Source organism: Empidonax traillii, unplaced genomic scaffold (genome assembly GCF_003031625.1).
Source record: "Empidonax traillii isolate 1590-97213 ecotype Southwest subspecies unplaced genomic scaffold, ASM303162v1 scaffold1433:size205388, whole genome shotgun sequence".
NCBI classification, from domain to species: domain Eukaryota; kingdom Metazoa; phylum Chordata; class Aves; order Passeriformes; family Tyrannidae; genus Empidonax; species Empidonax traillii.
This window is the reverse complement of record NW_020956626.1, coordinates 145,307-159,066: the sequence shown is the minus strand read 5'-3', so window position 1 is coordinate 159,066 and position 13,760 is coordinate 145,307. Positions and strand designations below refer to the sequence as shown.

The 13,760-nt window shown below is 57.2% G+C and overlaps 1 protein-coding gene across 1 annotated transcript in view; it reads left to right on the top strand.

Annotated features, from left to right (window-relative positions):
* Nucleotides 1-11,420, top strand: part of BIN3 (bridging integrator 3) — a 37,074-nt gene extending 25,654 nt beyond the window's left edge. Inside the window, exons 7-9 of the mRNA XM_027907286.1 lie at nt 3,963-4,104; nt 5,932-6,066; nt 10,769-11,420. Coding sequence (XP_027763087.1) covers nt 3,963-4,104; nt 5,932-6,066; nt 10,769-10,915 — 424 coding nt within the window. The 3' untranslated portion in view covers nt 10,916-11,420. The remainder of the gene's footprint in view (nt 1-3,962; nt 4,105-5,931; nt 6,067-10,768) is intronic.
* The last annotated feature ends 2,340 nt before the right edge of the window (nt 11,421-13,760 follow it).

The window sequence follows — 13,760 nt, the reverse complement described above, 5'->3', positions numbered from 1 at the left end:
ACCTTCACTTCACCACCCTTCCCACCCAATTTTATTCGAGTCAGCTTTGATTTTTGTTTGGTGTTAAAACAAATAAAAACTCGAGTAGCAGAGGGCGGTGGTGGGAATTTGGGGCTGTTTATGGCCGTCAGACCCCCTCATTCCCTATGGAAGCAGGGGCTGGGAAGAGCACAGGGAGGAGGATGGTGCTGGCATTTATTAATAAGGTTAGATATTAGGAATTTTTTTTTCATGGAAAGGGTTGTTGGAACAGGCTGCCCAGGGCAGGGGTGGAGTCCCCATCCCTGGAAATGTTCAAAAAACGTGGATGTGGCACTTGGGGACATGGTTTAGTTGTTCAGACTCCATTTCCAGAGGGTCTGGCGCTGCTTGGGTGTTTCTCCCCTCTCGTGGCGCTGAGGTTGGTCCTTGTCCAACCACACTCCTCAGCCCAGAGGCTTTGGAGAGCATCTTTGATCCCTGCGGGGTTGCTCTTGGGAGGGCTTGGATGTGCCTGGGGATGGCAGGAGCTCTACAGGCGCCTCTGTGCCAGGCTTTGCACCGGCAGCAGTTGGAAATAACATGCATGGGATAGTTGGGAAGGCACTGGGCCGGCGTGTGAAGTTATGAAGCCGCAGGAATAACTTGGCGCTGGCGCGAGCCCTGTATCAACCTGTCACCCTGCACGGGCGTTCACCCCCCAGCACTCCACTTGGGATCGTATTTCTGTCCACACAGGGAGAAAAAAAAAACCTGGGCACGACGTCAGCACGGGCAAGAAGCCCCTTGTCTGTGAATCCCAGGGGATTTCAGAGCTGCCAGGATTCAGATGGAGTCATTCCTTCAGGAGCCGGAGGCAGCTTTGCCTCAATCCACGGCAGCCCAAGCAAGGAGCATCTTCCCCCTGCTTGAGCTGAGCTAATCCTGCGTGAAAATTAAACCAAGTGGCTTGGTTGGCACGAGGAGAGCTTGGTGGGCATGGGAAAAGCTGGGCTGGCACAGGGACAGCTTGGTGGCACCTTGGCTGCCACAACTGACCCAATCCTTCCTGCTGGCGCTGGAGGTGAAGGATCACCACACTGACACAATGGGGAATGGGTTTAAGCTAGGAAAGATGGGATTTAAATTAGATATAAGGAGGAAATCCTTCCCTGTGAGGGTGATGAGGAGCTGGGGTGGAATTCACAGAGAAGCTGTGGCTGCCCCATCCCTGTAAGTGCCCAAGGCCAGGTTGGAGCAACCTGGGCTGGTGGAAGGTGTCCCTGCCCATGGCAGGGGCTGGAACAAGATGTTTTCAAGTCCCTTCCAACCCAAACCATTCCACGATTCGATGATTCCCAGGAACTCAGGACTCTCAGAGCCGGGCACGGCTGTGGATCCAGGGAGCTGAGCCCCCCCGCTTCCCTCTGAAATGCAGCGTATAATCTATGCATTAAAAGTCCTTGTGAGACAGTGGTTGCTGTGCCTACACAGTCACAGCCTCTTCAGATCCAACCCTGTAGATGTTTTATAAAGCACTGCCAGAGCGCAGTGTCCTTCCATCACGGGATGCGAAATTGCTCCGAGTTGATGCCTGGAATAAAAAGGGGAACAAAAAAAAGAGAAAAAAAAAAAAAAAAAAAAAAAGAAAACCCACAAAAAAATCAAAATCGAGCCTTTTCTCCTCTTAAAAACCAGATTTGACTTCAAAGTGAGCGGAAACCTCATCGCCGCTCGTCTTTCCGCGTCCTCACTCGCCGCAGAGCGGGTTTGGGGGTGGAAGTGGATGCGTGTGGGTTCTCTGGTGTCTCGTGGCTCTGCTAATGCAGGAGCACCGTGGACATGCCAGGGAAAGGCTGGGTTTAGGTGCCAGCAGAAGGCTCAGTGGTTTTGAGGGGCGTCTCTAAGTGTTTTCCAGGAGCTGGGGGATGCGCGGGAGGTGACGGCCACATCCAGGACGTCCTGGATGGTGACAACCTTGCTGCACAGCAGAGAAGGGAGGGTTTCCCAGACTCAGGCTATCTCCTCTGCCATTCCCATGCCTGGATTCTCACTGTGGAGGAGCAGCTCAGCTCTCCCCCGTGGCCCTTATTCCCTGCTCCTGCTCTGCCTTGAGGTCCGAGGTTTTGTGTCCTTACCAAACCTCCCCCCATCAGGCACAGAACATAAAATAAAGCCAAGAGAGCCCCTGGCCAGGTGGGATCCACCCCTTCCATCATTAATAACTGGGAGAAATCCCTGCAGAAGCTGTGCCCTCAAATCTGTGCTGTCGGCAAAAGGAATCCACATTGAGGAGACCTGGTTTAAAAACAGGCCAGGTTGGATTGGGCTTGGAACCTCCTGGTCTAGTGGAGCATGTCCCTGCCCGTGGGATTGGAACTAGATGGTCCTTAAGCTCCCTTCCAACCCAAACCATTCCATGATTCCATGAAACCAAACCTTTTTTATTTTTATGAGACCTCTCAACCATCCCTTCCCATCCTCCGTGCCCTCCTTCCCTCCCATCCCTTTTCCCCTAAGCACCTCTCCCAGTATATTTTTTTGGACTTTTTAGAAAGAGGTAGGAGATATTTTAACAGCCCAGGAGCTGGTGAAGCCATGCCTGGAGGCCCAGGACGTGTCACCCATTTAAATATAATGGGACCGTGTGGGATGGTGCCCATAAAAAGCAATGTCAGGGCAGAGCATCTGATCCGCCCTGGGCAGCTGGAAAAGCTCCCTGATGACTTTTCCAGGTTGTTCCTCGTGCCACAGCCCCAATCTGTCGCAATAGTGTCGGTCAGAGGGAGAATATCATGGGATAAATATATATTTGTATATATTTGTTCTGTGCCAAGCATGAGAGCCTCGGAGGGGAGGGGGGGTGTGAAGGGACCGGGCGGGATTGGAGGATCACGTCCCTCTCCAGCATCTCAGCGAGGGATGCTCCACACAAATGCAAATATTCCCACTTCTCCCTCGCTCCTGGCATTCGCCCTTTGCTCAGGGATAAGAGTTTTTCCCTGGGCACCCACCAGTCCAGCACATCAGCCCCCTCGGGAGCGAGCGCAGCGGCGGAAAATGGGATTTTAATAGGGGATGGAGCGGCTGGGAACACCCGTGGTTTCAGTTGAACCCTGGATTTAGGTCACATCGAAAGCAAATTACACTCATCAAGGGATATTTGTGTCTTTTCTTTTTGCTAATGTGCCCCCCAGTCACTTTATATTTGTATATGTATATATATATTTTTTTTTTCCTTTTAAAGATGTGGAAAATCTATTTGTTCCCTCTTGGAACTGAAATCCATCACCAGGCTGTTCAGATACATTTTTCACCGCCAGTTCCCATCTTTGACTCCCCCCCAAACCACCCCATAAATTATGAATATTAAATTAATATCTCCAGAGGGAACATCACCCCTTTGATACGAACCCACAGCCCAGCCCTGCTTCCCACTGGTGTGATTCGATTTACTGGGATTTGGGAGACAAGAGCAAAGCTCCAGTTCCTGCTTTTCCCTTTTCTGTCATATTCCAAAATGTTCTCTCTCGTCTCCCCCGTCAGATGTTCGTTGTTTCCTCAATTTGTAACACATTTTAATAATAGGAATCTTCCCGTGGCCTGGCTTAATTTTTAGATGCTGTTAATCCTTCTGGGGAGGGGGACAGACATGGGTTTGAAACCCCAAAATTGCCCAGAATAGCAAAAAAAAATTTACCCTCCCAAAAATTTAAAAAAAAAAAAAAAAAAAATTAAAATTGCTGCACTTAATATTTCGTATTTATTTTTTCAGGGACTTTTAATTCAGCTTCTCTGCCTGCTCATTCCCTTTCCAAAGGGGACTGGGGAAATAGCACATTAATTAAGTATATTCTGTGATCCTCACAGAGCCCCTGGAATGGTCTGGGTGGGAAAAGCTCCTCTCATTCCAACCCCCTGCCAGGGAACCTGGCCCAGGGCGCCTCGGGCGCTGCATCCATCCGAAATATCCCATCCCAAGCCCTTTCCCATCCTTTTTCCAGGTTCAGCAGCGTGTTCCCCAGCCTGAACATGGCAGTGAAGAGGCGGGAACAGACACTCCAGGACTACAAGCGCCTGCAATCCAAGGTGGAGAAATACGAGGAGAAGGAGAGGACCGGCCCCGTCCTGGCCAAGCTGCACCAGGTACCGAGACACTCCCCCTGGCATTCCCAGGAAAACTTGGGAAGAGCTTTTCTCTTGGCCATATGAACATTTTGGGAGGGTGTCTTTTATGGGGGGGAAAAAAAAAAAAAATCCCAGTTCCATAAGGCAGATTTCAAAGCGCTCTGCTTTGAAGGAGCCGCTTTTCCCGAAGAAAAGGGAACGTTTTCCAACACGGAACGGGATCAAAGCCCCGGGAGCTGGGGATGCTCAGGGTCAATGCACAGGGTTGGGGGTGGGGTTTCCCCCCAGACCTCCACGTCCGAGGGAGCAGCTGGGTGGGAAAAGGGACAGATCAGATCAGAGCATTCCCCAGCTTTATGTTTCCCACCTGCTCCGAAAATTCGTCGTGGAAAATTGCGGTAATTGGTTAACGGGAAGTTGCGCCAGATTTTTTCTCTCTCTCTCTCTCTCTCTCTCCCAAATTTTAGCAGAATCACGATTAGGGTTTGGTTGTTTTCTTTTGGTTTTGTTTTTTTTTAATTAAATCTTCCCCAGCGTTTCTCCACCAAATCTGTGGCTCCCACAGCACGTGGCTTGATCCTCGGAGGAACAATTGATTCCCAGCGTCAGAGAAAATGTGTTTCTCTGATGAGTTTCCCCCCCTAAGAAAAAAATGAAGTTTTGTGTTAAAGAACAGCCTGAACAAAAGACACCTCTGATTTAACAGTAAGCAGCTTATTTTGCTCAGCCTCGGCGACTAAAGCCGGGGCTGGAAAAACGAGAATGCTTTTGTCCTGGTGATTAAGAAGGTTTTAGTTATTTAATGTATTTTTTTCCCTTAATGAACTTCTGATCTAACCCCCTCCCAAAAAAATAAAACTTTACTAAACGCTGCACGAGCTTAAACACCTGTGGGAGGGGAGCCTTAAGCAATCCCAAACCCAGGGTATCCAGGAGGCCCAGATTTGATGGGAAACGTCCTCGCCTCATCCAGGTATTTAATTATGGACCTGCAGGTTTAATCAGTTATTTACTCCAGGTTTTCTGCCCTCCGTGAGCTCCATCCCTGGAGGTTCAACGCTCGTGGTGAGCCATGAATTTTCCTCTGGGACTGGGATGGTTTTGAGGCTCTGCCAGCCTGGAGCTCTGTCCCTGCCATCCCCCTGGCATTCTGTCCCTGTCCCCGGGAGCGGGGCCGGCGCCGTGGCCAGGCTCGGATCCCCTGCACCCCCCTCCCGCTGGAATGGCACCGGGATTAAGTGGCAGACTTGAACCAGTCTAATATTTCACAGCCCACCCCCTCCTGCCCTTTTCCACACCATCCCTGAGACATTTCCCTTTCTCCCCACGCTTCTGTTTAAAGGAGCCAGTTGGACGCGCCGAGCTGAAGGTCACGGGCGAAAGGGGTGGTTGGGGGCAGGATCCTGGGGAGATGGTCCTAGGAAGTGCAGGGAGAGGGAACATGGACATGGCCAGGGACGTTCTGCAGCCTGACTGGGCTTTGGGGCTGGTTTTTGTCCGTATTTTTTCCAAAGGAGGAAAGACCAGCTGGCTCAGACCCTCTCTGGCTGTGCCGTGGCTTTGCAGGGTCAGAGCTTGGTTCCCACCCGGATCCATTAACTGGTCACCTGAGTCCCACCAGGCTCCACTGCAGGGTCACCTGAGTCCCAGCAGGTTCTGTTATTCCATTCACTGGTCACTTGGTCCCACCAGGCTCCACTGGATGATCCCATGGGTCCCACCAGGCTCCCGCTGCTTGTCCTCAGGTCAAAGCAGAGCGTTCCGGGGTGGCCTCTTTGCAGGCATTCCCAAAGGAAGAGCATTGTCCCAGGTGTCTGACTCCCAGCCTCTGCTCTCCTCCCCCAGGCCCGCGAGGAGCTGCGCCCGGTGAAGGAGGACTTTGAGGCCAAAAACAAGCAGCTCCTGGAGGAAATGCCCAAGTTTTACAGCAGCCGCATCGATTACTTCAAACCCAGCTTCGAGTCGCTGGTCCGGGCACAGGTGAGAGGCTGGTCCTGCCTGCTGGGCACTGCCAGGTGGGAATCCTGTGGTGGGAATCCTCCTGCAGAGCACCTAGGTGGGGGATTCCACTGGGAGCAAGGTGCTCTCTTGCAGCAGTCCTCCACTGGAATTCCGTTCCTCCAGGAATTCCGTCACCCTGGTGGGAGGGCACAGTGGGGTGGCTGGTTGGGAGTTAAGATGGACCTTGGCCTGGCACAAGGGGTGCAGTGCTGGATAGAAAGGAATAGCTGAGGGGAATTTTATTTGGATCTGGGACTCTCCTGGTACATGGATCATGTCCTGTCCTGCAGTTCCAGCCCTGGCTATACATAATCCACTGGGATTTGGTGGCTTTATCCACCTGGGCATGTCATCTGCTTGGATTTGGAGTCCTGAGCTCTGGGTTGGACCTTGTTGGAGGTGATGAGATGCTCAGGGCTCATCTTAAGGGTCTCTTGTGGCTTCTGGTGAGCAGAGAGAAGGCTCCTGGGACATCTCCACACCAAGGATTTGCAGGAAAGGGGTGGCCTAAATAACCCACAGCTTTCCCTTCCATCCTCCAACCTCCTTCGGGGACCTGCTGCTCCTCCTCCTCCTCCTTCCTTTTCCCTTCACCCTTTCCCTCAGGCTGGAGAGGGACAGGGTTGGGATCTAATCAAGCTTCGAACCTCTGGCACTCCATGCCCTGGGTCACGGGGCGATCCCACACCGGGATGGGGGGACGAAACCTCGCGCTGCTCCCGCCATGGGCGTTTCCCGGTGGTATTTTTGGGAAGGGAGCTGCTGCAGGGACACAGGTGCCCGGCGGGGGGGGCTTGCAGGGAGGTGCTGGGAGCACGTGTTCCATCTCACCTCCCGACTCCGGGGGGGCCTCTGCGCGGAGCTGCCAGCGAGTTGTCTGCAGGCTGATTCACCTACCAGATGGTGCCGATGCTCCCTGCGCCGCAGGGTGGGTGCTGGGGATGCTGTTCCTGCTGTTCCCTCAGCGATGGGCCCCGGGGCTCCCTGCTCCAGCCCGGCACAGCCGGAATCACCACAATTCCCAGAGCCACCGCGGGGTCTCGCTGGCCCTTTCCCCCTGCAGACCCTCTCCGGATGAGACCTGGAACACCCGAATGTTCTCTGCCATCTCCGGGTGTTTGCCATCCATGAGTTTCCTCAGAGAGCAGCTCTGTCCCTCTGGCTTTGGCCACGATGTCCCTCATTCCGTTGGTGTCCCCGTTCCCGGGGAGTTTGGGGCAGGGGCACGTTGGGATGGATGTGCTCAGAGCACCCAGGGATGCGAGCAGGGAGCAGCAGGATGTCCTTGCCGGGGCTGTTTGTAAGACTCTCCATTCATATCCCTCTTCTTTCTTCGGGAATCCTCTGTTTTCTCTCCCAGACATCTGCCCTGCTTCATCTTCAGGTGAGGAGTTTCTTAGGAGAGTGGAGTGAAATCCCGTTTTTAATGCCCAAAAAAGGCAGCGTCGTAACAAAGCTGATGCATCCCCTGTAGGCTGGACTAGAGCCGGTCCCAGATGGATGCAGCTCCCATCCCTCCCTCCCTGCCAGCCTCCATGGGAGCTGCATCCCTCTCCCCCAGCGCTGGCTGCACCCTTCCACCCCCGGGGAGGGAATGCCAGGGAGAGAGCTCGGAATGTTTGTGCCAAGGCTGGGCTCAGGCCCTGTGTCCCCCCCCTTAGGAGGAGCTCTGGGAAGAGTTTTTTCCCATCGAAGGGACTTAAATATTAAGGAGAAGGGAAATGACTTGCCTGAGGTAATGAGTCAGTGGCGAGCCAGGAATAGCACCCAGAGCCCTGACTCACCTGAGGAGCTGCTCACCTGCAGGCAACTGGCTGGGAAGAGCATCCCAGGGGGCTGCCGGGGGGATGCCGGGAGCATCCCCATTCCCCATGGGAATATCTGCCAGCCAGCCCCGCTCATCCCAGGTTTCTCTCCCTCCATGCCTCCTTGAGCTGATTTAGCACCTTTTGGAGGGGTGGGGGAGGCGTTCCTCGATGGAATTTCTATTTTCAGCCTCTTCTCTGGGTACCTTTCCAGGAGCGATGGTTGGGATGGGGCTGGAGGTGCATCCCTGAAGGAAAGGGGTGGATGGAGGGGATCAGCTGGCACCATGCTGGTGGGCCATGACTTTGGGGCTGCTTGTCCCTGGGTCAAACCCACATAGTTTTCCCTATTTTTTTGGCCTCGGACAAATTGGAGGGTTAAAGTGAGACAAGTGTGTGACGGTGACACCAGGAAGGGCTGGGGAGGCACCAGCTGCCTCTCCATGCCGTTGGCAAAGGACCCTGCTCCAAACCATCTCCATGGGCCCTGACCCAAGGAGACCCTCCAGAGGCTCCTGTCCGGGCGGGCGAGTTCCCATGGCACAGCCTGGCCGCGTTCCCGGTGTCTCCTGACGCCGGGACATGTCCCGAGCTCGCAGGGCTGTAACATTCAACTCCCAAATTCTTCCCTCCACCCACGTGCCCGGGCCAAGCCAAGGGAGGCAAATGTTTCCCTGGCTGGGGGCTTTGAAGTGGCCACATGGAGATAAAAGGGGGGAGATTTCAGAGCCGGGGCGAGGCGTGAACAAACTTCCTTCCCGCTTCGTGCTTTGTTTTCCAGCGGAGAAAACGTGATATTCCTTTGTTTTTTAAGGAAATGGGGGGAAAGATGGGTTTGGCAGGCTGGGGGGGTTGCTGTAGGATAGGGGAGCCCGGCCCTGGCAGTGACCCCGGGTTTGTTTTGGGTAGGGCTGACCCAAACACAGCCGGCCATTCCCAACCGGGACGTTGTGAGTGGGATCTATAGAAAATCCGCGGAACACCGTGTCCCCAAACAGAATTAGTTCAAGACAGGTGGACTTGGGGCCGTTGGCTCGGGCTCAAAGGCGAGTTGGAGATGGGATTTGATGGGCTGGGGATGGAGCATATGGTATCCATAGCTGGAAAAGTACTGGGCTGGCGGGAGCAGGTAGGGCAGGGGGAGCTGCCCGCAGAGCCCCGGGGTCCCCCCTGTCACTGTCACGAGTCTGGTGTGCACCCCTTCCCTTCAGTCCATGTGGATGCTGGGGGGCAATCCTGGGGAGCAGTTGTGGGGGAAATTCTGGCAGGGAAGCCCTGGGGGGGATGATCCTGGGGGTTAATCTCAGGGGGCAGTTCTGAGGACGATCCCAGGACCAATCCCAGGGGAAATCCTGGAGGCAGTCTCAGGGCCAGTCCTGGTGGGGGGACAATCCTGGGGGTTAATCTTGATATGGGGTCAATCCTGGGGGTGGAAATCCTGGGGTCAATCCCGGGGAGCAGCATCTGCCGCCCCGGCGAGATCCATCCTAGCGTGCTGGAGCCTTTTCCGTGCTGGAGTTGGCAGTGCCACTTGGCCATATGTGACTGAAGGGAGCCCATCTGACTCCAGGCTGGGGACAAGGGACACAGGGGGCTGCTCCAGAGCTCTGGCACCCCACTTGGCACCCCTCCAGCCCGGATCCGTGCTCACCCGTGGCACCGCTGAGGGATCTGGGTGGTGACGGGCGTTTTCGGCATCTCTTTGCTTGTGAGGGGCGTTTTGAGATCGTCTGGCTGCGGGGCTGTGGTTTGGGGGGGGTTGTGCAGGGATTTTGGGGGGCTCCTGCCAGCTCAGCCCTGCGCAGGGTTCGTTAGTCACCGTGTAAATGAGCGTGGCTGTGACTCACTCCAATCCCGCTGCGTGGGGAGCCCCGGAGCGGCCCCCGGACCCCCCGGCACGGACCCACCCAGGGAGAGGGGTGCAGGCAGCCACTCCCAGCCTGTGGGACCCCAACATCCCCCTCTTGGGCCTGCCCAAAAGCAGCATCGTTTGGAGCAGGATTAGGGGAGCTGGTCTCCATGGAGACCGTGTGTGTCTCCGCACCGGTGCTGCTGGAGATGCTGGGGCTGGGCTTGTGCCCCTCTGGGAAATGGGGGCAACGCTCCCCATCCCTCCCTGACGGCCGTGGGGGGGATGCCCGGGACAGGATCCCACATCTCCTGCAGTGCCAGGGGTCTTGTGACGCCCAGGGGGTCCCACAGCAGCAGGAGTCCTGCAGTGCCAGGGTGGGGGGATCCCACAGACAGGGCTGGCGTCCCGCAGCGCCGGGGGTCCCGCAGGCAGGGCTGTGTGCCCCCCTTCTCCCGGAGCGCCGCTCCCAAGCAGCCAACCCGCTGCCATCTGCCTGTGCTTGACCCACCGGCTCCCGCTCCGGGGAAGCGCTGCTCGCTGCCGGGAGATAATTGGCGGTGCTAATTAGCACGTTATTAAAACACCCCTCCTCCTCCTCCTCCTCCTCCTCCCGGTGCTCCACGGCGGGGCACGGCCCTGCCGGGCGCGACACCCACCGTGCCCACCTCGCCGCGAGCATCCCTGGCGGCGCGGGCCAGGTGGGGACGGGCGGCGGGTGACACGGCCCGGGGGTGTGACAAAACGAGGGGACACAAAAGGAGGGCGGCGGGTGGCCCGGGTGGCAGCCCCGCACGCGCCGCTCCCAGATGGGAAGCGAGCGGGGAGAAGGGCAGCGTGTTATTAAAACGTGTTGAGTTGTAATAATCCAAGGGGGTGGCATCGCCACATGGGAGGGAGCTATTTTAGACACAAACGCTCCGGAGAGGGGCTGCCGAGGGCACCCGCGGGAAAAGGGGTGGGGAGGGGGGAAGGGGACCCCCCCCCCCTCCAGCCCTCCCCTTCCCCAATCCCGCTTTTCCAACAGGTTGTGTATTACACGGAGATGCACAAGATTTTTGGGGACCTGACGGCGCAGATCGACCGGCCCGGGCTGAGCGATGAGCAGCGGGAGAGGGAGAACGACGCCAAGCTGAGCGAGCTCCGGGCGCTCTCCATCGTGGCTGATGACTGAGGGGAGGGTGGGGATGCCCCCCAGTCAACCCCAGTTCCCAGCCCAGGGGTGGATTTGTGGGCGCTGGAACTGCTCCCTTTGCCCTGTGATTCCCTCCTGCCCCGACAAGGGGTGGGGGGCGCAGTGGGGGCCACCCCCTGCCAGCGTCTGGGTTGGTTTTGCCTCCCCAACAGGTTTTTGCCTTAAATTGGGGGGTGTGGTGGAGCAGGGAAGGGAGGTGTCCCATGCAGATGAAGATGGGAATGGGGTGGGGGCTGCTGGCCTTTTCCAGGCACTGCCACAGTCCAGGCCCACTCCAGGAGGATGAGACACCCCCCTCCTTGTGCCCCTTCCTTTTGTGCCTTAGGAGCCCAGTGGCCCCCCCAGGGGAGGGTAAAAAAATCACTGAAATCCCTTTTTTTCTTCTGAGGGAAAGGGTGATTATTCCCGTGCCGAGCATCCCTTCGTTTTTGCACGGGAGTGGCACAAAGTGCCTCTGCCCCACAACCTGGGAGGGTCCAGGAGGTGCCCACCCCCCGCTAGCTGGGGGTGCCCAGGGAGGGGCAGAGAGATCCGTAAAGGAAATAACCCAGCCAGGAGAAAATCCAAGGAAAACTGAGGGTGTGGGGAGGGAAGGGAGGAGAAGAGGGGGGTGCAGCCCCTGCTCGGTGTCCGGGGGAGGGCACAGGGGCTCTTCTCCAATAAAGTTTTTTGGGAGCGCAGCGCCGGCCGGGCCGTGTCGCTGTCGGGGCTCGTCGCCTGGGGCCACCGCCGGGCCATTGTCGCCCTCTGCTGTCACCCGCCCGCCACTGCCGGGGGGGTGGCACTCAGGGAAGGTACAGGGGGGCTGGAAGGGAAAAAAAAAGGGGGGGATTGAACCTCCCCCCCTCCACAGCGAGGAGGCGCGGAAAGTAAACGGCCATTCCCAGCTGGAGCGAAGGGAATGGGACAGAGCCCTGGCAGGCCATGGGAATGCCGGGGCTGTTTGGAGGGACAGAGAGAATTCCCCCCAAAGAGCATCCCGTGCCAAGGCTCCTCCCCAGCTCCCAGCACAGAGAACTTCATCCCTGCCTCTCCCCTCGGCTGTTCCTTCCCGACTGCATCACATGCCGGGCCAGGTTTAAGCAAAATAAACCCCGTTGCCACGGTTACCCGGAGCAGGGATGCTAAATATATAGAATATATATATATTTATATATATTTAACTGCCACGCACGAGCAGGGGCACGTTCTCCCCTGGGGATCTGAGCAAAGGGGCACGTTCTCCCGGTGGGATCTGAGCCCTGCAGACCTTGGGATGGCTCCTCAGCAGGCAAAAGATCCGTGGCAGCCTCTCCATGGCCTGGAAGTGTTGATTCCTCACTGGATTCAACCCCACCTGGTGGCGTTGTCCGTGTCACTGTGTCACCCTCTGCAGGGCAGCCAGACCTCCCCATCATCCCACTTCATCCGGAGCATCCCAGCTGCTGCTCCTCCTGCCCTCGGGAGAGGGATCTCACCCATGGAAACTTAACCCGAGCATTCCCAGGGATTCTGGCTGCGTCGTCTCCGTGCTGGCTGGGGAGGAGAAATCCATCTTTTAGAGTAAAAGGTGGATAATTAGCGGGTTTTGCGCCACCCACAAGATCCTGGCGTTAATAGGGAGAGCTGGCAGGAAGGGAAAAGTTAACGCTACGGTGTGGAACGTTCTCAGCCTCGGCTGAGACGCTGAGGGAGGTGCAGCAGCTCCCAGATGTCCTGGAGCAGAGAGGAGGGATGCACTGCTCCAGGGTGATCCCTGGGAGTGGCTGCAGGGACAGGGTCAGGATGGGGACACCCTCTTTCCTCCCCAGGAGTTGCTCCCAGTGAGCCCAGTTGAGTTCCAGCATCCCAACCGTCCCCCTTCCTCCCCGAAGCCCCCCTGACCCCCTCAGGGACAAGACCCCAGGGGACAGGGAGAGGTTTAGCAGATGCCATCCCACCACCAGTCCAGCACCACCAATCCCAAGGGATTTCCCCCCAAAACTGGGTGAATTAACTGCCAGCACCAGCACACACCGGGGTCCACACCTTGATTTTCCTTGGTCAGGTGCTCGGGAGCTTTCCTGTGTCCTGGGTGATCCCGGGGTGGGAGAGAAAGGCTCAGACCTCCCTCCTCCTCCTCCTCCTCCTCCTCCTCACCTGGGTCCTGAAAGGAGAATTGGCATCACCTGGACCAGCCTCAGCATCCTTGGGATCAGCCAGGGGGGGCAGTGCCAGGGACTCCCCGCACCCCCCAGATCCATCCCCTGCTGAAAGGATGGATGAGCACTCACGTTTCCCGGGAAGGAGCGGTGGGATGCAGGAGACTGGAGCTCCAAGGATGCCCCCGGGGGTGTGCGGGTGGGAGCGATGCCGGGGGGAGCTCTGGAGAGGCTGCGGGATTCGCCGCTGGGAAGGAAGGAAGAAGCCCAAGTGACGGTAGGAAAACACCAGGAAAGGGAGATGGGGGGGGGGGGAAAGGGGAGGGATAACGGGATACCTGCTCGGAGACCACCTGCCTCTTCCTCTCCTGCCAGACCCGATGCGTTGACACGATGAGGGGCTCCAGCAGCGCCAAAACAGCATCGCCCCCGGCCCGACCCCCCAAAGCACCCCCGCGGGCTGGGGACCACCCCGAGGGGGACCCGCTTCTTCCTCCCCACCCGCGATGAGCCCGGGAGCATCATCCCCACCCCTCCCCACCGGCAGCTTGCGGGGAGCAGGGGCTTCGAGGGGGAGGTCTGGGAGGGAGGATAAGCTTTACCCCGACCCCGAAGCAGCGAGAATTCCCCCCAGGAGCCCGCCCAGCGCTGAGTTGGGAGGAGGGTCGGGGCGGGGACCCGGGGGAGGGGGTTCGGAGAGAGGG